The sequence below is a fragment of the Quercus lobata genome, chromosome 5 (genome assembly GCF_001633185.2).
Source record: "Quercus lobata isolate SW786 chromosome 5, ValleyOak3.0 Primary Assembly, whole genome shotgun sequence".
Taxonomy (NCBI): Eukaryota; Viridiplantae; Streptophyta; class Magnoliopsida; order Fagales; family Fagaceae; genus Quercus; species Quercus lobata.
Window position 1 is genome coordinate 75605390 of NC_044908.1, and position 21013 is coordinate 75626402.

At 32.9% G+C, this 21013-nt stretch overlaps 1 protein-coding gene and 1 long non-coding RNA gene across 3 annotated transcripts in view; one reads left to right on the forward strand and one right to left on the reverse strand.

Moving 5' to 3' along the window:
• The window catches only part of LOC115988934 (putative receptor-like protein kinase At4g00960), a 34368-nt gene extending 20302 nt beyond the window's left edge, over positions 1-14066 (forward strand). Inside the window, exons 4-7 of the mRNA XM_031112571.1 lie at positions 12751-12961; positions 13079-13316; positions 13394-13544; positions 13642-14066. Of these exons, the coding sequence (XP_030968431.1) occupies positions 12751-12961; positions 13079-13316; positions 13394-13544; positions 13642-13926 (885 nt within the window). The 3' untranslated portion in view covers positions 13927-14066. The remainder of the gene's footprint in view (positions 1-12750; positions 12962-13078; positions 13317-13393; positions 13545-13641) is intronic.
• LOC115988947 lies at positions 969-3401 on the reverse strand. Of its 2 annotated transcripts, XR_004091714.1 has the most exons (3): positions 2845-3401; positions 1891-1999; positions 969-1409 (listed from the first exon to the last, which is right to left on the reverse strand). It is a non-coding gene; the product is annotated as an uncharacterized LOC115988947 (long non-coding RNA). The 2 variants fall into 2 exon arrangements; XR_004091713.1 differs by lacking the exon at positions 1891-1999.
• Positions 14067-21013: the final 6947 nt, after the last annotated feature.

The window sequence follows — 21013 nt, forward strand, 5'->3', positions numbered from 1 at the left end:
CAGATCGCTTTTCTGCAGAATTTTCCAACTCAGCCCTAGTTGTTTTAAAATGTTTTTAGGATTTCTTATTTGTCCTAAGTATAAAAGGCAAACCCTAGCCACGTTTTAGTGTTGCTCATATTGCGGTTTGTGTAAATCTGTTGTGAGATCTAGAGGAGCTTTCCTTTACACAAACTTAGGGTTTTCAAGGAGGAGATATTTTTCTACACCTTGATGATCAAAACAGTTGCTACCATTAAAGTTTAAAGAATACACAAGTGGGGGTGCTTGTAGCTGGTGGGAATCCAAGAAAGAAGGAGTTCGTGGATTCGGAGCTTGCACGTGGTCGTGTCAGTAAGTTCTACTGGTTGGTAGCATTAGGAAGTCAAGCCGGGGTGCTTGTAAGTCCTTTTGTATGAACTTCGATTCTTTCAAGATAGTGGATTCAAGTTTACCTTGAGGATAGTTAGGTCAAATCTTCCCCAGGTTTTTACCGGTTTGGTTTCCTAGGTGATCATATCGTGTGTTATTTATTTTCCGCTGCTTTGCATGATTTGATCTTTATTATTGTGATAACCTAGACTTGTTTAATTGGACTAAGTAACAACTTGGCTAATTACCTAGGTTTAATCAATTGTTTATGAGGTCTAAAAACCATCACTTCTGTATCAAGATTGTGCTTTACTGCTTTAACAATTTACCTTGAAAATATGAAAAAATGGTGAACCAAATTTAACATCACTACATAAGGTCCTGATACAAAATCTTATGCAAAATTCAATAGACATTATAAGGAAAATTTTGATGCATTCAAGCAAATATATAACTGATCTAGACAGACAATACAATTAAATACGCTATACTGACTCAGTCAAAAAATAAAAATAACTAAAAACATAGGAACCAGAGATGTAAAAAGTACCCTTTCCAAGCTTTCCAATTTGTTTCATAGCAATAGACACAACAAAATTATTAATAAAACATGAAAATTCAAATAAAGCTTAACCCTTTGCATGTTTAACTTAGCTCTGTCTCTCTGTTACAATAGGAATGAAAGAAACTGGAAAAATATAACTATAAAAATTTAATGTTTCCTCAGTTTCTTTTATATATAGTGTGAGGACACCATTTTCATTGATATAGATTTAATATCATGCTTTATGCTCATTGTAAAGTAGGTACTCAGTACATATCTGATGAGCCAAGATGAAGGTAGTAGTCTCCAAATGCATCCACTTTCCAGCTACTAATTCCCCCTCAACTACACAGAATATCCCCTTCAAGCTATCTTGCAGGTTTGTTAGGATGTTCCCTTTAATCCTTTTTTGATGCTAAGTGCTTTTCAACCACTGCATTACCAAGAACAGCAGTACATACATGAACATCCCTTTGATTTTGAGGGTAACTCCTGAGTTTGCATCAAGTTGAAGCTGCAAACGAAGAAAAGAAGAATTTCAATATTGTTTACCCAAGGAAGAAGAAAAAAGAAGCCTGAAACTGGGAAGACAATTCCAAAAGATAGTTTAAGCAGTCTACATAATTCATTCATCGAAATAATCATAAATCAAATCCTAATTTATGGTCAAGTGCAAGTTTCTTCTCGGCATTCTCTGTTTTTAAAAAAGAGTTTTGAGAGAGGGCTTGTTTTTTGTTCTTTTGAATCAAAGTAGTATAAATCTCAGTCACAACTCTAATGCGAGTCCGATTGACAACTATAATCAAACACATTCAAGGCAACTCATCAAATGACAAAACACCCAAATCTACTTTTTAATTAGGACACATTGTTGCTTTCAACAGCATAAAGATAAATTTTAATGAAGTGCCATGCTAAAAACAAATCATGAACTTATGCAAATTATTCTATTAAAAAAATGCAAATTAGAAAAATTTCAAAACTATGGTGCTTACTGGCTTCTCTTCAAACTTGTTTTTTCCAAAAATCTTCAGTTGGGCTTCAACACTTTCTGATTAAAATCCACTTCATTCTTCAAAAATTCCGTCTAATGCAAATGTGCCCCTATCAAACCAAAGTATTTCAAATATTTTAAGAATTAAAAACAGAACTTTATAGGTAACGATTTCAGCAATCTGGCTGTGTGAAGACTTTGATTTTTCTTTCTCTACTTTAAAATCTCAAATCTCTACGTCGTTATTCTAAATGCCCCAAATTTTTCCTGTTTGATACTGAAACAGTTTTTTACAGCAACTGAGGTTTTACCTTTCAACAGAAACTACCATAGAACAGTTGTAGACAAAAAAAAAAAAAAAAAAGTTAAGAAGAAAGAAAAGAAAAACCAAATAGAATTCAGAGAATAAGAAGAAAGAAAGAAGAGAACAATAGCATTAACAAAAAAAGGGATATACAAATCTTAAAAATACGAATTAGAACTTATTTTTTTTCCTTAAAACTTTTAGCCTCTCTCATTCTGATGTGCGCCTTAAGAACTGTTTCTCTTTGTGATTATGGTTTCGGTGGTCTAAGCCTGGTGAGGGTAAAGCAATCCAACCAAAAAATTCAAACCTAAATCATATTCAATCCTCAGATTTAAAAAAAAAAAAAAAAAAAAAAAAATAACAATACTGGTTCTTGGGTATACGGCCAAAAAACCTAAAATAAATATCAATGCAACATTCAACTCTATACTTATTTAATCCCAAAAATTTCGTTCAGATTAGAAACAAAAGTACCCAAACTAAAATCAATATTTTTAGTGATTTCTGTAATCTAAAAAAACAAAACAAAAGCAAATATCTAAAATTGAGAAAACAAACATTTTGATAGAGAATCCAAAAAACCATAACAAAAACGAATCAAATCTAAACTTTATACCCAAACCTACAAAATTGAGAAAAAAAATGTACCGTTGTCAATGTCGGTTCTGGCATCTGGTGGTCTAAATCTGGAAAGGGAACGGACGGTGATGGAGAAACTGAACTCTGCCTCTTTCTCTGTTTCTTTCTCCGTGTTCCAAATTGTGTGCATAGTATTTTAACCAGTTAATTTTTGAAATTGAATGATTTAATTCCAAAATAGATGAATTGAAAAAAAATCTATTACCGAAAAAATTAAAAAAAAAATAGTCACATATTAAAACTTGATTTCCTTAGCCCTAATTTTTGAATCCAAATCTAGAACCAAATTGAAAAAAATTGAATGCATATAACAAATCTAATTTACCTATAAAAAAATCAGAGAAAGAATAGAACCCATCAGAGGCGTTGTTTGTGGGCAGAGAGGCGTTCTGTCAGAAACAGAGAGGCGATCTCTTCTTTCTCTGTGTACTAGGATCGCCTCTCTCTTTTCCTATTTGTTTCACCATGTCTTCATCGCCTCTCTCTTTTTTTGTTTCTTTCTCTGTGTCTTCATAGCCTCTCTCTCGATTTCATCGCCTCTCTCTCAGTACCTCTGGGACGAACGTTTAATTGCAACGTCTTTTTTTTTTTTTTAATGGGTTATTTAACTAATACTTTTTTTACTACAAGCGTGGCAGAGTTTTGAAAGAAACTGCATGTAGCAGTTACTTAAAAACTGTATACGTGGCAGCATTTTAAGGGGCTTTTTTTTATTTGTCCGTATCTCCTTAAATATAGGAACTAATTTTCTCCCAACTTCTTCTATTATATATAGTATATATGATTAGATTAGATTTTTAGTTCTCAAAAATGGTACACTTCATTATTTTAATATATATTTTTAGTTTAACTTAAATTCTATTTTATATTTAAACTCTCCATTAAAATCTTAATTTCTATAAATGTTAGAATATATAATTCTATATATAAACACAATCATAATTAGTGCGTAATAATAAAATATATAGTTTCATATACTAAGACAATCATAATACTAACTTCTCAAAAAAAAAAAAATCATAATAAATAACTATTAATAACTACAATATTTATTATATTTTATATTTTGAGAATTAAAAAAATTATATAATATTACATTTTTATACATTGCAAGTGCTACATACTAGTATTATAATTTATAAGTCTAAGATTCAAGTGATTGTCGAACACTCAGGGGCAGAACTATGTGTATACCAAATGGGTGTCATGCCCCCATGAAATTTTACAAAACATTTTATTGTAGGTAAAAACTAGGTAGAAATGTGAAACGATGCCTTTTTTCTTGTATGAACTGATCCCCCACAGGGAAATTTATTGGTCTCCCCACGGGGTGCCCCACCTGTCCATATCCCTTTTGAGCCTCAAATTGTTTTCCCAACACTTTAGGCAATAGCCAATGCCCAATCAACACTGCTTCAATTCTAAATGATTCCTTGGTGCAGTTTCTCTTAGAGTCGCATTCTTGATTGATTTTCCATCCTTTTTGTGGTCTCATAAAAGACCTTTCTTACTTGAAGTTGGGGAAAATGGCTTAAAAATTTTGAGAGGTACAAAATTTTTCTTCTCTTTTTTCATTTATATTTCAGTTCAATTTCTATTTATTTATTTAAGTTCATTATAGCTCTAAAGTGTGAAGATTAGTCCTTTGCATCGTTTAGATATCTTATTTCAGAGGTCAAATTTTATGCAAAGTTCTTTCAGAGTTTTAGTTTTTCTCATATACGTAGACAAGAGAATTTTGTAGGTCAAAATCTTACTAGACATCTAAGACATGTTAGCAATTTATTAGTGTGGATAAAGGATGTTCCTCCAACCATCAATAATGTTTTGTTAGCCGATCATGGCTGAATTTTTTTTATTGAAAGTTTAAGTTTCCTTATCATATATATATATATATATATATATATATCTTGTGCCTTATTATTTTCATTTTTCATAAAGTCAATTGATTATCCATTGATGAATAAATTTTCTTGTTATGTTTGTATGTTTAGTTATTGGATTAATTAATCAAGAGCTAAATATGATGCCAAATGTTTTACTTTTATAGCATAATGCCACATGTTTATTATTAAAAATATATAATAATAAACATGTAAATTTATAATTCATGAATCACCAATGATGAAAAAGAAATCTTCGTTGACAGACTTTAATTTTCCATATTGTATCATTTTGAAAAGAGAATAAATTGGGTCAGGAGCTGGCATAAAAGGTGTGTTTTACGCTAGCCAATCCTGACCTACCATGTCACCAACTTTTTTTCCTTCAACAAAACTGATTAAGCCTTAAGCCTTTCTCCCTCTCTTTCTCTTCTCTCCTCACCCAATCTCTCCATCTCTGAATCAAACCCACGACCTCCATGGCCAGAGCTTCAAAACTTAACACAAGCCACCAACACCACTGCCATGGCCGAAACTCCATGGTTCAACCAATAGCCACTGCTATGTGTGTTGTATTCATGTGATGATTTTACTCATGTTCACATTTCACAAGAATTACAAATAACACAACACACACACATCCAGCCATAGAAAACCTGAAGCCCCAAAATCCCAAAGCAAAAGCATAGCCACACCCAAGCCAAAAATCCAACCTTTTGAACACCCAAAACTTGAAACAAAAATCCTTTCTTTCTTACACCCCCAAACCCAAATCAAAATCCCTTCTTTTTCCAAATCATTAAACCCAAAAAAGAAACCAAATCCCTAAACCCATAAACAGTCAGGCAATAAAAGGAGAAACTTTTGGCTATAAATCAAAGAATAACAGCAAAAAAATATAAAGATAAAGAGAAATAAAGATAGAGAGAGAAGCCGAGGGAAAATGAGGCCACCCCGTGGTGGCTCGCAGCGGCAGCTATTAGTTTAACCATAGAGTTTTGGCCATGGCAGTGGTGTTGGTGGCTTATGTTTAGCTTTGAAGCTCCGGCCATGGAGGTCGTGGGTTTGATTCATAGATGGAGAGATCAGGTGAGGAGAGAAGAGAAGAGAGGCTTAAGGTTTGAATCTTTTTTGTTGGAAAAAAAAAAAAAAAAAAAAAAAAAAGAAGAAGAAGAAGATTGGTGACGGGGCGGGTCGGCCATGGCAGTGGTTATTGGTTGAACCATGGAGTTTTGGCCATGGCAGTGGTGTTGGTGGCTTGTGTTCAGTTTTGAAGCTTTGGCCATGGAGGTTGTGGGTTTGATTCAAAGATGGAGAGATTGGGTGAGGAGAGAAGAGAAAGAGAGGGAGAAAGGCTTAAGGCTTAATTTGTTTTGCTGAAGAAAAAATGTTGGTGACGTAGCAGGTCAGGATTGGCTGGCGTAAAACACACCTTTTACGCCAACTCCTGACCCAATTTATTCTCTCTTGAAAATTGTGCAAGTGTGATAGTGGTTTGGCTTTATTCACTTGTCACTTTAGCTCAATTTCTAGTTCTTATTGTCATTTCATTTCACATTTTTATTAGATGGATCACACAACAACTCATTTTAAGGTTCCCCTAAACATTTTCTAGTTTATTATTCACGAATCAGAAATTGTGAAAAAATATGTTTCAGTATTGACAAAATTTAGGTATGTTTGGTATCTATGTTTAAACATATGTTTTTAGTTTTCACCCACATGTATTTTCAAAAAATACAAACAACATTATTAGAATAACGTTATCAAATGGCCTCTTAATTTTCCATTACCGTATCACTTGAAAAATAAAAATTCTAGAGTTACAACTATAATCACAATTTTTGTCATAACTTAAAAATAAAAATGCTAGAACTACAATGGATCTTAGTATTATTGACTTTTTTACATTGGATCTTAGTATTATTGACAGAATTTTTTTAAGAAATAAAAGAATATATAAAATGTTTTATAAACAAAATTGTTGTAAAAATAAACTCACTCATGCAAAATTAAAAAAGAGAGAAGAAAAATAAACTTAAGGATATTACAATAGTAACACATAAACACTCAGAAAGCATCCTATTTTACTAGTCTGGTAGCTTTTCTCTATAGTCTATACAATTCAATTCACAAAGCCTTAGCACACATCTAATATATATATATGAATGGCCGGCTGCAAGTATTAAACCAATTAGGACTTGCATTCCTATATTACTATGCATGAAACCAAAACCAATTAGAACTTGGTTTTCTACTGCCACTAGGATGAATCCAAATCGACTTGGCAATCCAAATACAAGCCACATGCACAACAAAAACCTTTTCCATGTTTTAGAAATGGACTGTACTGTTATAGGCAGGTAGCCAATACTTTGGCCTCTGTGGCCAGTATGTAATTTTCTTCTTTGTTGAATATAACGTCTGTTAACCAAAAAAAAAAAAAAAAAAACCTTTTCCATGTTCCTGACTCCAGGGCCGGCTCAACAACATTTTGGTAGTAAAAATGTTAAGTGGGGCTTTTTTATAATTAAAAATGATAATTTAACTAAAAATAAAATTTAAAATATAGAATAATAAAATTTGGTTATTGTAATTTTTTTTAATATTGTGACCACTTTAAAGTTTAAACCTGTACAAATAAAAATTAATTTATTACATAATTCAATAAATTAGTATTATTATAATACAAATAAGTTGATAAAATACTCATCAAATTATTAATTTGATATAATAATTTATAATAGTTGATAGAGTAATGTTGTCTTATAAGTGTGGGTTATGGATCCGTTTGGATTGAGTTTATTATTGTTGAAACTGAAAACTGAAAATACTGTAGCAAAATAATTTTTAAATGTGTGAAAAGTACCGTGAGATCCATTTTTAGTATTTTTAATACCTGAACAGTGCTGCTAAGTACGTGAACAGTACTGTTACAATGCATAAATAGTAATTTTTGTCTTTGTACAATAAATTTGCTGTTCATACATTGAAAAAAAAAGACAGAAACACGAAAATGAAAACGTGAACACGATTTCAGCTGAAACCAAACGCCCACTATATTGTGGAGTGCGCAGCTGTGCAGTGCAGCTTGTGCTACTGTACGCCTGTGCAGTGCAGATGTGAGATGTCCAGCCTGTACCCCTATGGTTAAGTGTAAAAGCAAGAGACCTGTCCTATCCTATCATAGCAAAATTTTGTATCAATATTTTGTATTAATATTTTCCCAACCAGTCCTATGACTAAAAGCCAGGGGCGCCGGCTTGTGCAGTGAAATAAATAAACGTGTCCCACTCCAATCAATGGCTTGTGCAGTGAAATAAGAGAGGGGCTAGAAAAGGTTCCTACTTCCATAGTAAAAACGCGGCCCATCAATCAATTGTATAGTAAAATAAACTAAAAATATATATAATTTAAGTTAAATAAATATCAGTCTCATCATCTTCATTTTCGAAAAGATAAATCGGGGAAGAAGATTATCTCTGGCGTTGGTGCGCTTTCCCTTTTTAATTTTGAATTTGCTGTGAATAGAAAGGAATCGACAAGCAAAAATTTCAAGCTTCACTGAGTTTATGAAAAGATCAACAATCAAGACGTAGATGAAGAAAAAAAAAGGTAAAAATATAGATGGAGAGACAGAGAAATAGAGAGATGAGAGATTTTTTTTTTGTTTTTAAAATTTATAATCTTTATTTTAACATATTTTGAGATAATTTCATTGCATTATTAATGAATTTGTTTGATATTAATTTTGATTTTAACATATTTTAAGAATGAGTTAATAAATTTATTTCTTAAAATTTAATTTTTTTTTGTTGAAGTTTGATTTTTTTTTTTTCTTTTAAATTTTCTAAATTTTAGAATATAATAAAACATTTTTAATGTATTTTATTAATCAATAAAAGTGTTTAAACTTTTTTTAATTAAAATATATAAATAAATATATTATATATATAATTTTTTCACGAATGGATACTTTCTTTTATTTAGGAGCTTAGGAATTACGTCACCTGTTGAGCCGTCTCTGCTGACTCCTGAGATTTCTGAGTCTGAGCAGGCTGAGCACAAGACTGATCATATAAATATGGGCATCCCTTCTTTCAGTGTCTCCATGTACCTAGTGCTCCTTTCCATACTCATCTTCCTAAGCATTAGGGGTGAAGCAGCCGAATACCGCTACCATTTCTGTTCAAACCAAATCACTTTCTCCCCCAATAGCACCTACCAGTCTAACCTCAACAACCTCCTCTCTTTCCTTAACGCAAATTCCACTCATGAAACCGGTTTCTACAACACGACTGTGGGTCAAACTCAAACCCCAGAGAACACAGTTTACGGCCTCTTCCTCTGCCGCGGTGACCTCGCCACCAATGAGTGCCAAGACTGCGTGTCAACAGCAACCAAAGAGATTGTTCAGCAGTACTGCCCAGAAGAAAAAGTGACCGTGGTATGGTATGATGAATGCATGTTACGCTACTCAAATCGATCATTCTTCTCAGTCATGGAGGACAAGCCCAGAATGATTCTGTGGAACTTGTTGGATATAACAGAGCGAGATCGCTTCCTTCAGCTAGTGGAAAAATCATTGAGTGACTTGGTGCCAGTGGCCGCAAATGCTTTGTCTGGTGCTAAAAAGTTTGCTACCAAAGAAACCAAATTTACGGAAATGCAAACGCTATACATCCTTGTACAGTGCGTCCCTGACCTATCCAGCTTTGATTGCAATAGGTGTCTTCGCGAAGCCATAACAAACTTGTCCACATCTTACGGTGGAAAGAGAGGGGGTCGAGTTCTGTCTCCTGGTTGTAACATTAGATATGAAGTTTTCGCGTTTTACCATGTACAAGCTTCTGCCGCACCAGGACCTGGACCAAAAGGTACATATCCCATCAAGAAGATGTTTATTTGAAAGGATTTTTCAAATTTTTTTTTTAATTCCTCAGGCAAATTCTTAATTTTTATTGTATTAAAAATATAAATCTTACATTATAGACTAAACAAGCGGGTCCAATATACAGTGTACAATAAGCTTTTTGCAAAGCTATACTTTTATTTTGTGTACAATGTAAGATTTACATTGCTAATACAATGTAAAATTATTAATGTCCTAAGGGTATTTATTAATGAAACATTTGATGTTACATTATTAATTTTGTATTTTGAAAATTTTACAGTGGGATTATGTTTCAAATGTTGTGAACAATGCATCAAATTTTATATTAATAGAATATTATTTATTATTTAATATATAAATTAATATTTTATGTATAATTTTAAAATATATAGATGAGGTCGTTATTGGTCTCTAATCACTTTAAAATTTATCAAACATAAAAAATATTATATTAAAATGTAATTCAACAATAAATTTTTAAAAATTTACATTAAATACAACATTTAAAAAAAAACTCATAAAAATTAATTAAAAATTTATTTGAATGCATTAAATTAAAATTCATAAAACATTTTAAAAAACAAATTCTAACATTACATGATTACAAAACCTTCACAAAGCATAATAATACAACAATTCAAGTTATAAGAAATACAAAAACAATTCAAACATACCAATACAACAATTAAAAAAATATAAATAGCTAAATATTAAAACATAAAAGTATAAATTCAATAATACAATATAAAAAAAAATATCATAAATTTAAAGTTAGAAAACTAAAAATATTTATTTATTATCTTATAAAAAGCTTGTAAAAATATTTTTTTAGTTATTTAAATATAAACGGAGTGGGTGTGGATTGTGGAGGAAAATATTAATCTCCATCCTTACCCCTATTTGTTTATGCGGGACGAATAAAGTTCTTTTTTTTAATTAAGGGCGAGTGAGGCAGATACGTGCAAGTATGGATTTATATTGTCATCCCTAACTTTGGGACTTCTCACCGAATGGCGTCATTAATTTATTATTTAGCTTTTCTGCTCTAGCTTGTATGATACACACAAGACAATAGATACATCCTTCAGAAATATTGCTTGACTTTTGCACATAAAAGCTGACTTCATTTACTTCTTAACAAGCTTCTCTCACAAGCTCATCTGAGGAGCCTTGACAAAGAGTGGGAACTGGACTTGTGGGTGTCGGCACCCAACAGTTTTTTGTGGGTGTTCAATCATATTTTTAGTAGGTTACTTTGATCAGGAAGATGAGAATGTTTCATGGGACGTTTGGTATATGCAATTAAAAACATGTGTAGAAATACATGTAGGTAAAAAAGTAGGTAGAAATACTTGTAATATTATTTAAAAACTGAAAACATATATTCAAGTGAATGTACCAAATGAGCCCTAAAAACTCAAGTATACTAGCAAAGCTAATATGGTCCTATGGTATCATATTAATGTTTGGTAATATTGTTCGAGTAAAATTGTTTATATTTTTTCAAAATACGTGTGAGTGAAAAAATGTGTAAAAATACGTATAATGTTATTCGCTCAAAACACCTAATCAAACAGTCACTTAAGCACTTCTTATAACTGACTATTAACTATTCTCAATAAAACATGATATTACTTTTGTAGGAAAAGGCAAAAGCTCAAAGGTAATAGCAATCGTAATAGCTGTTACAATTGCTGCCTCTGTGGTGCTAGTCATTCTGCTTTACTGTTTCCGAAGGAGGAGAGCAAGAATTAAGTCCAATGATATAAAAGAAGAGAATTCGCAAAAATCTGATGGCCTACTCAATTATCATGGTATGCAAGTTGAATCCTTTCATTAACGATGTATTTCAAGCCGCATGTGAGGGTGTGCTAAAAGCTATATAAATTAGAACGTGAAAAGTTAACGAATAACTTAAGAAAATTGGTTTATCAACTATTTTTAAAAAAAAATTATAGAAAAAAAAAAACCTTTTTAAAGAGTTTTTCTATTTTTCATAAAAGTAATCTTAAAACTTTTTAAAAATAGTCCATTAACAAATATTCATGCCCATTAACAGAACTTTATTTTGTTATTTATTTATTTATTTTTGGATAAAGATTATATTGAATACGTGCAAACGCCCACCTTTATCATATCTGTAAACAATGCTCTTAGTAGTGTAATCTCTTACTTTTATTTATTTTTGGGTCTTTAGCTGCAAGTGAAATAACAACTGTAGAATCCTTGCAATTTGATTTTGGGGCAATTGAAGTTGCAACAAACAAATTCTCAGATGACAACAAGATTGGTGAAGGTGGATTTGATAAAGTTTACAAGTAGAATCAAAATTCATTTCTTGCGTTTTTTAGTACTCAAAATTAGCAAACATAGCAAATTTACTGCATATAAATATGAAAAAAAATTTAGAATTTGAAAAGCTTTCATAGTTGGGATTTTATAAATTCTGCGAAGGGAACTATTCTACAGCCAATCTAAGCATTGGACACATCGTCAAAATATACTCTAAAGTCTAAACCCCTTGGCGATTAACAATTTAGAAATAATTAATTGAAACAATTAATCACACAATATTAATATACTCAACATATCATCAATATATATATATACATAAAATAAGTAATAAAAATATTTTGACATAGAGAATGGATATAAGATGGAAAACATTTCAAATGGAAGACCATGCTACATAGAAAACCGTTGGAAACACTAGAAAAAGATTCTTTGTCATGTTAAGTCGGCTAGGATTCTTTGTTATGTTGTTTGTGATTCCGAAGGATTCTTTGTCACGTTAAACTCCAAACTGAGTAGAAAAAGAGCTTCCGAAAGTGTTTGGCATTTGCTTAATGTTTTTTACTTTTTGCCTTTTGTTTTTTGCAAATAATTTGATTTTAGCCTTTTAGAAATAAGCTAGCTTTTATAGATTTTATCACACATTTAACATAAAAGTCACCAAAAGCTATATATTTTGATGAAGACTATGCAAATTAGTTGTCCCAAACATATGAATCAAAGTGTGCTTATAATATTTTTGTCATGCACGTCAAAAAGGCTTCTTATTAATGGTAATCTAATACAATCCATACCAACTAACAACTAGGTCCTAAATTTTTTCTGTTTGGAGGTTATTTCACTCAGGGTGTGCTACCTGAAGGGAAGGAAGTAGCAGTTAAAAGGTTCTCAATGAAGTCATTGCAAGGCTTAGAGGAATTCAAAAATGAGGTCATACTTATTGCAAAACTTCAGCACAAAAATCTTGTGAGGCTATTGGGATGTGGCATACAGGGAGAAGAAAAGTTGCTTGTATACGAGTTTATGCACAACAAAAGCCTTGATAATTTTATTTTTGGTTTGTTTCTTCCTACATTTTGTTTTTTAAGTCTGATAGTATTTTGGATTTCTTGTAGACTTCTACAATTCATATTTATACACTATTTCATAACTTAACATTAATATTGAATTTTAGATTCAAAAAGGCGCTCACAACTTGATTGGAAGACTTACTATGACATAATTAGTGGGATTACTAGAGGACTTCTATATCTTCATGAGGACTCCAGGCTTAAAATCATTCACAGAGACTTGAAGCCTAGCAATGTTTTGTTGGACCATAACATGGTTGCCAAAATATCGGATTTTGGAATGGCGAGGATCTTTTCTGAAAACCAAAATATAGCTAACACCAAAAGAGTTGTAGGAACATAGTAAGCCACTTCTTCTTTTATTTCTCTTCTTCTAAGTTTTTTAAATAATAATAATAATGATGTTGGTATCCAAAAAGTGGGTACATGGCTCCAGAATATGCAATGGAAGGAGTATTCTCTGTTAAGTCCGATGTCTTCAGCTTTGGTGTAATCTTGCTTGAGATTATTAGTGGAAAAAGGAGTAGTGGCTTCTATCTCACTGAACATTCGCAGACACTCCTTGCATATGTATGTTAATTTTTGTCTGCTTGAATTAGAATTAGACAAAAATGGAAATGGGATAGCATATATGAAATATAACTCCATTTGCAATCTAAATTCACAGGCATGGAGATTGTGGAATGAAGATAATGTGTTAGAGTTCGTGGACAACTTTTTGATGGAATTGGGTTCAACATCAGAAATTGTAAAGTGCATACATATCGGACTTTTGTGTGTTGAGGAAAATCCACAAGACAGACCCACCATGTCGGCTGTGGTAGTTATGCTGAGAAGTGAATCAATAGCCCTTCCTGAACCAAAACACCCTGCATTTTCAGTGGCTAAATTCATGTCGATGGATGAAATCTCTATAAATGAGCTAAGTTTTTCTACTATTGTACCAAAATGAACGCTTACAATTGTACAAGATTGCCATTGGGTTTTGCATGATGGTGAACTTATTATTGTACCCTTAATTTCTATAAAATAGGATAGGATACGTATTGGAGTTTGGGAAGGAAGGTCCAGTTAATTGAGTAAATGATTGTACTGCACAAACTACAAAGTTATTAAATAATAATGTATTTTGTATAAAAATGTTTTTCAGTTTTCAAATTGAAAAAGGAAATTTCAATTATTTCGATGTTGGTTTGTTTGTGGGCTGGGATAGGTGGGCCTGCAGAATGAATGAAGGCAAAATGTTGTTTTCAAGTCATGAGTTATGAGTTATCATGGCATTTTTATAAAAATATTCACATTGTGGGACCCACCTAATGCCTTGTCTAATAAAGTCACAACACTCATTACTCACCACCAACGGACACCCATCTCTTTTTCTTTCTTCCTTTTTATTTATTTATTTATTTTTCTTCGCTGAAAAACCAGTTGCCTTCTTGTTTATTCTTTTGCCCCCACAATGGATTCTCTCCAAGTCACCTATAGAGGTGAAGACGAAGATGATTCCACCAAACCAACTCCCACTACCGCCCCCACCGAATTAGCCACACCCACACCCATCGCTACAACCGCCAAATTTGTACCCCTACCTCCACCACCAAATCTCAACAAGGCCACCGAACCCCAAAACACCACCACCACCACCAAACCATACTCCCCATCCTTAGACGACAAATCCCCAGCTAAATCCACCCTTACAAATGACAACACCTCAACTGAACACGACGACGACACCACCACCACAAATGATGACGTGGACGGTGACAAAGAAGAATCACCTTCCAAAAACCAAAAGCCCCTCTTTTCTCTCATTACCACACCCCAGCCCTCTCTTCTTTCTTCTCCCAAGTCGCTAGCACCCTGGGTTTGATATTTTTTGATGATTTTGTATGATATTGTTATACCCATGAATGTAACTTAGTTATATGTGCATAAACTTGGTGAAAGTTTGGGTTTTTGTTGGTGGTTCTACAATTTTTGTTGTGGAAATTTGTTATTTGTGCTATTCTGGCTTGATTTGTGAGATCCCTTTTTTGGCAAAGAAGAAGAAATAAGGAACAAGAAAGACAAAAAAAGGAGTGGGGGAGACTGGAGAGAGAGTTCATGCGGGTAAGAAAAGGAAGGATTCTGAACCGTGGGCTCCACATGTTGTAGTTAAAGTTGAGTTTTGGTGATGAAAGCTAAATCCAATTTTTTAGCCAAACAAACTGGGAGTGAGATAAGAGAGAAATAGAGTTATAAAAATTGAATTATGAGAACTGAGTTTGAGTGATGCTTCAAACCAAACAAGGTCTTAGGGTTTCAGTCCAAACCTACTAGGTATACAAGGAAAGCCCTAAAGCATGTTTTTCAAGTCTTGGAGACCTACTCTTGTGAGACTTATTGTACCTTCTAACTCTTTCAAGCACCTACTGAAAATCACACAAATATTATTAATATCGGTTGAGTAAAAGTTGCAGCAAGCTTTAACTATCAAGCGTACAGAAGATCAAGACATGAACTAGAGATTCATGTTGGAGTAAGTCCACATCAAATAAATTTGAGGGGTTCATAGCTTAGTTTTGTGACTGTAGTTAGATTTACTACAGATTGGTATTCTTGACTGTAAATCTCAATATGATATAGGGGATTGTTCTCTTGAGATCGTTCTCTCCAGGTTTTTACCTTGAAACTAGTTTGTTTCATTAGTTTTCCTAAGTTATCACATATTGTGTTGTTTAGATTTTTGCTGTGCATGTTTTCTTGTGATGAATGTTTAACTTAGATCTGAATAATTAACTTAAGTAAGAACTTGGCTAATAAATTAGGTTAAACACTGTGTTTTCCAAAGGTCTAAAACTTACAATAACCCTTTAGCAACTCTTGTGTGGGGGCAAATATTGTCTAAGGATAACATTCAATTGTGCCTCCAAGCCAATCAAAATATCTGTTTTTCTGCTGGATCATTTTGTAATTTCATTATATTACTCTTCTAAATTTCCAACGGTGAGTAGATACTAAAACTTAATGGGTAAAATGAAAAAGACACAACTGTTCGGAGTTTTTAAATGTATACGTGGCATAAATTTATATAGTTAGATGGGGTAATAAGAAGTGATCAACAAAAATTCAAACGTTCTACTTTTATCCTATGTTAAACGGTGAGAAGATACTAAAACTTAACGGGTAAAACGAAAAAGGCATAACTGTTCGGTGTTTTTAAATATATATGTGGCATAGATTTATATAGTCAAGTAGCGCAATAAGAAGTTGTTAACAAAAAGTCAAACGTTTCGCTTTATGTGTATGTATGTGTATTCTATTTTTTAAAGGTCAGGGTATACAAAAAGTCAAACGTTTCGCTTTATGATGTTAAGCTTTTGACATTGCACTTTTACTATGCCAAAGCATACAGATGTCATTTCATGATTGACGGACAACAGTAGTGAGATGGTTATTTATGCATTTCTCTTAAGATTTTCTAGTCATTTTCATCAAAATGAGTGATACGAGTGTTAAGTACAAGAGATTACTTAATCTTACTCATCACAAATACGAGCCACAAAGCTCACTTACTTAGTTATGCATAGAGATTTTGAGGTACAAAAGATACAAAATTTAGAAATTTTTTTTTCAATGGCCATCCAAGGTACACAAATACCAATGTACACAAACACACACTATTTTTGTATTTTTCTAGTTTTCAATTTTTTATTTTTTATGCAAAAAAAAAAGCAAAAATGAAAAAAATAAACAAACAAAAACTTGTTAAACAATGCAATGCATAAAACTATACTGACTCAAAACAAGAAAGCAAAACACACAAGTAATGCAAAATCAAAAACAAGAAGGGGAGAGAGAGAAAAAAGTGACTAAATCACTTGGAGCATTTTCCCTTCCACACCTTGGAAGAACCTTTCTGTTTAGTAAATCCTTGATCCGGCAATGAGGGGGAAGAGTTGAAACCGTTCAAGTTCGAAAGGAACATGAGGGCTTTGAATAGATCTCCAAGAGGAGCAAAAGAGGATGAAAATTGATTTTGGTTTCCCAATGAGATCATACTGTTGCTCTGTTGAGTGGCTAACCACTTATAGCAATTAGGACAAGTATGTCCAGTTGCTCCATAGTGATGACAAAGATGCTGCTTCTTCTGTTTAGGTTTTTGAGTGTTTCCCTTCTTAGCCCTAGGGTTTTTAGTCTCTTTCTTATCCAGCTTAGGGGGTGCTCCTAAGATAGATTTACCCTTGTCAACATTCTGACTAGCTAACACATTTTTCACGTCATTATTTTCAGATTCAACATTATTAGTAGGAGAAACAAAAACAGTAGTACTAGTAGAAGCAATACTAGGAGAAGAGAAATCATATCCTAAATTGGTTTGATCAAAAGCAGATTTCTGAATGTTGAGCATCTCGTCAAGCTTTGCACTTGAAGTCCTTTCCAACTGAGCTCTGACTTGGAACAACTTTGCCTCAAGCTTCTTGGTCTTTTCAGCCAAGAATTGTTCTCAAACCACAGTGCTCCAATGGTCTGATTGGCTTCATCAAACTTTGTAGAAAGCTCTTCTCGATCAAGTTCCAAATCACTCAGCTTTTTGGTGGCTAGCCTATATAGTTTTTCATGCTTCTCAGACACCTTATATATTTTTTCATAGGCTGTATGGATATCATTTTGGTTATCCATTTTCTCGAACTTATAATCCACCAAGTCCTCTTCATCATTCACATTTTCAACAATCCCCTCAGTAGGATTTATAGTGGCAATGAAGGCATTTAGGATTCCATCTTCCTTATTATCAGAATCATCCTCAGGCTCCGTATCGCTCAAAGTAGCAGCAAGTGCCTTGCTCTTCCCAATGGTCTTGAGATATGTAGGGCACTCTTATTTTATGTGACCGAAGTCTACACCCAAAGCATTTTGGTCCTGAGGGAACAGTGTACTGACTACCATCCCTAGCATCCTTCTTTCCTTTGTCTTGGTTCTTGAATTGAGACGAACTGGATTACTTGCGATCTTTATCAAATCCTTTAGCATTGGCATTCTTCATAAACTTTTTGAATTGCCTAGTAATATAAGATTTCATCTTAGAATCTTCATTGTCTGAAGACTCATCAGTGTCACTACTCTTAGCCTTCAATACCATGCTCTTTCCCTTACTAGATTTCCCTATCCTTGTCAAACCCAACTCATAGGTCTTCAAATTGCCAACCAGCTTTGTCAAAGGAATTTTATCAATATCTTTTGATTCCTCAATCGTGGTGATCTTGGCATGAAATCTCTGGGGTAGAGATTTGAGCATCTTTCTAACAATCTTGGGTTCGAGAATGGTTTCCCCAAGATTAAAGTTTGAGTTCATTATCTCCTTCAGCTTGGCATAGAACTCATCGAATGACTCATCCTCCTCCATCTTAATCTCTTCGAAGCTTGTAGTAAGCCTCTGAAATTTCAAATGATTGATAGGCTTAGTTCCTTTGTAGGTTTTCTGGAGAATGGTCCATGCCTTCTTAGCAGGTTCAGTAGAGGATATGTTCTTGAACTCTTCATTTGTGACCGCACTGAATAACACATTCAATGCCCTGTTGTTGAAATTTGCAACCTTGATCTTAGCATCATCCCAATCGGCCAGTGCTTCCTTCGGCTTGGTCCAGCCTATCTCCATAGCTTACCACACCTTTTCATCCAATAACTGCAAGAAAGCTCTCATGCGTACTTTCCAGTATGTATAGTTAGTGCCATCAAATAAAGGAGATATAATAAGAGACTATCATCTATCCATGACAAACAGGGGTCAATGGATCATACAACAAAGATTAAAACCTAATCAGAGTGTGCCTGCTCTGATACTACTTGATAGACCAAGAATGTATTGACCCCTTGTGATGAGTTAACCAATTAATTAGCTAAGTTAATTAATTAATTCAATTAGCATGTAATAAGCGTTATAGCACAAACAAATCACTAACTAAGTTAAAATGTAGTGGAAAATAAATTGACACGGTGATTTTTTTACGAATGAGGAAAACCTACATGGCAAAAACCCAACCGGGTGATTTTTGAAGGTCACCACTCCCGAGAATTCACTATTATCACAACAAGCGGTTACAAATAAAGGAATCCCAGTACTTTATACCAACCTACAGTTGAACCCTTACCCCAATATCCAATTGGACTAATTCTGTAGTGACAATCTCTCATTTCAATGCACAGCTCCCAGTACGTGACTAGCTAATTTGATGTGCGGATCCCAATATGTGGCTTACACACCAACTTAAGAAAGATGTTGGCTGCAAAGTACTTCAGTTCATCAACACGATGAAGATCATGAAGCTTATTGGTTACAAAACCCTACGGTGTACAAACACAGCAGCTTCTTGAAGAGAAAGATGAACTAGGGCATATGTCTCCGATTCACAATATGCTTGTAAAAAACCTTTGCATCAAGTTGCACTCACTTGCATCAACTGTGATAGCCCTTAAAACAATCCTTATACATGTTTAGGGTTGTGAGAAAAGAAAGCCCAAACATCTATACATAGATTGGATGAAAAGCAGAACTGAAAATCTAATTTTCTTAAATCTCAATAGATACCCTATATATCGAGCAGTTGTCGATCATCAGGCTTAAACAACCTTTTAAACCTCGATAGATACTAGCTGTTGAGCTAGCTATCAAGTTTTAAAATCCAGCACTTTTTCAACGTATTTTTGGACAAACTTGCATGGCTTTAACACTTGAACTTGAAACCTTATTCCTTGAAGTACTAAACACATCCTAGATCTACCTAATTATAAGTAAAATGCGTTTTGTCAAAAGATTAACCAATTCAATATTGACATATGTTCCTAACATGATTCACATATGTCCTAACAAAATCCCTTTTTGGAATCACATATTTAAATGCACAATTATCTTATATATTTTTTATTGCATATAATTAAATTTGCTTTTATCTTTTATATTTTTGATTACGTATATTTTTTATTACTAATTTGAGCATACAACTATTTTTAATATTTTTGATATCATGTGTTACTAAATTTGATTTTACCTTTTGATGGTTTTGTGCCAAATCAACTAAACATTAATTCAAAAAGAATGTCATATTACAAATCAATTGTTATTTTTATATAAAACTTATGAAAATAGCCATATAAATTCATTTGATATAAATAACTAGTGCACCATATATGAATAATTAATATATGAAAATCAATGCATTTAGTATTTACCCAATTAATTAACACATTGACATAAATAAATAAATATATATATATATATATATATATATATATATATATATTATATGAGGTGGAAGGCTAAATGAAAATAATTCCATCTTAAATTTTATGCATAAAAAAAATAAATTTATATGCTACTTGTCTAAGAGATTCATAACAAGTAGTGAGTATATAGCATGCTTGGGTTAATGCAAAGATGACATGTTGTGAATGGCAATGTTGATCCCATGTGAAAGTGATATTGCACTAATCACAGTTTGCCACCTTAACAAGTTATGAGAAAAGTCATGAAATTTGTTGTGTATTTAGCATTATTGCTTTGTGAAAAAACCCATACTTTTGAAAGTTTGCGTGAACAATTAGTGGCTGCTTTTAATTACGACTTAATTGATTTTACACATGATTTCTTGCACTAAACATTCCTCTAGTACTTAATTTTAGATTAAAAAAGAAGCTTGTAACCTGATTGGAAGACATGTTATGGCACTATTGGTGCAATTTCTAGAGGGATCGGAAGCATCGACACGGACAAGAGTAAGATATTACGACGCAAATTTTTTTGAAAAATTAGAACACAACACGGTGAGGATTCCCAAATTAATTAATTATTAAATATATTTTATTTTTATTTTAGAAACTAGAATACAAACCAACGAATAAGATCCAAAAGAATAAATAAAAGATAAGTATGTAATTATTCAAGATTGAAACCAAAAAGAAATAAAAGATAAGTGTCTTGGCCATATCCAGTAATTTTAAAAAAGAAAAGAAAAAAGAAAGTACACAGCTGGAACACACCTCCAAAAGTGTCCCAAACTTGT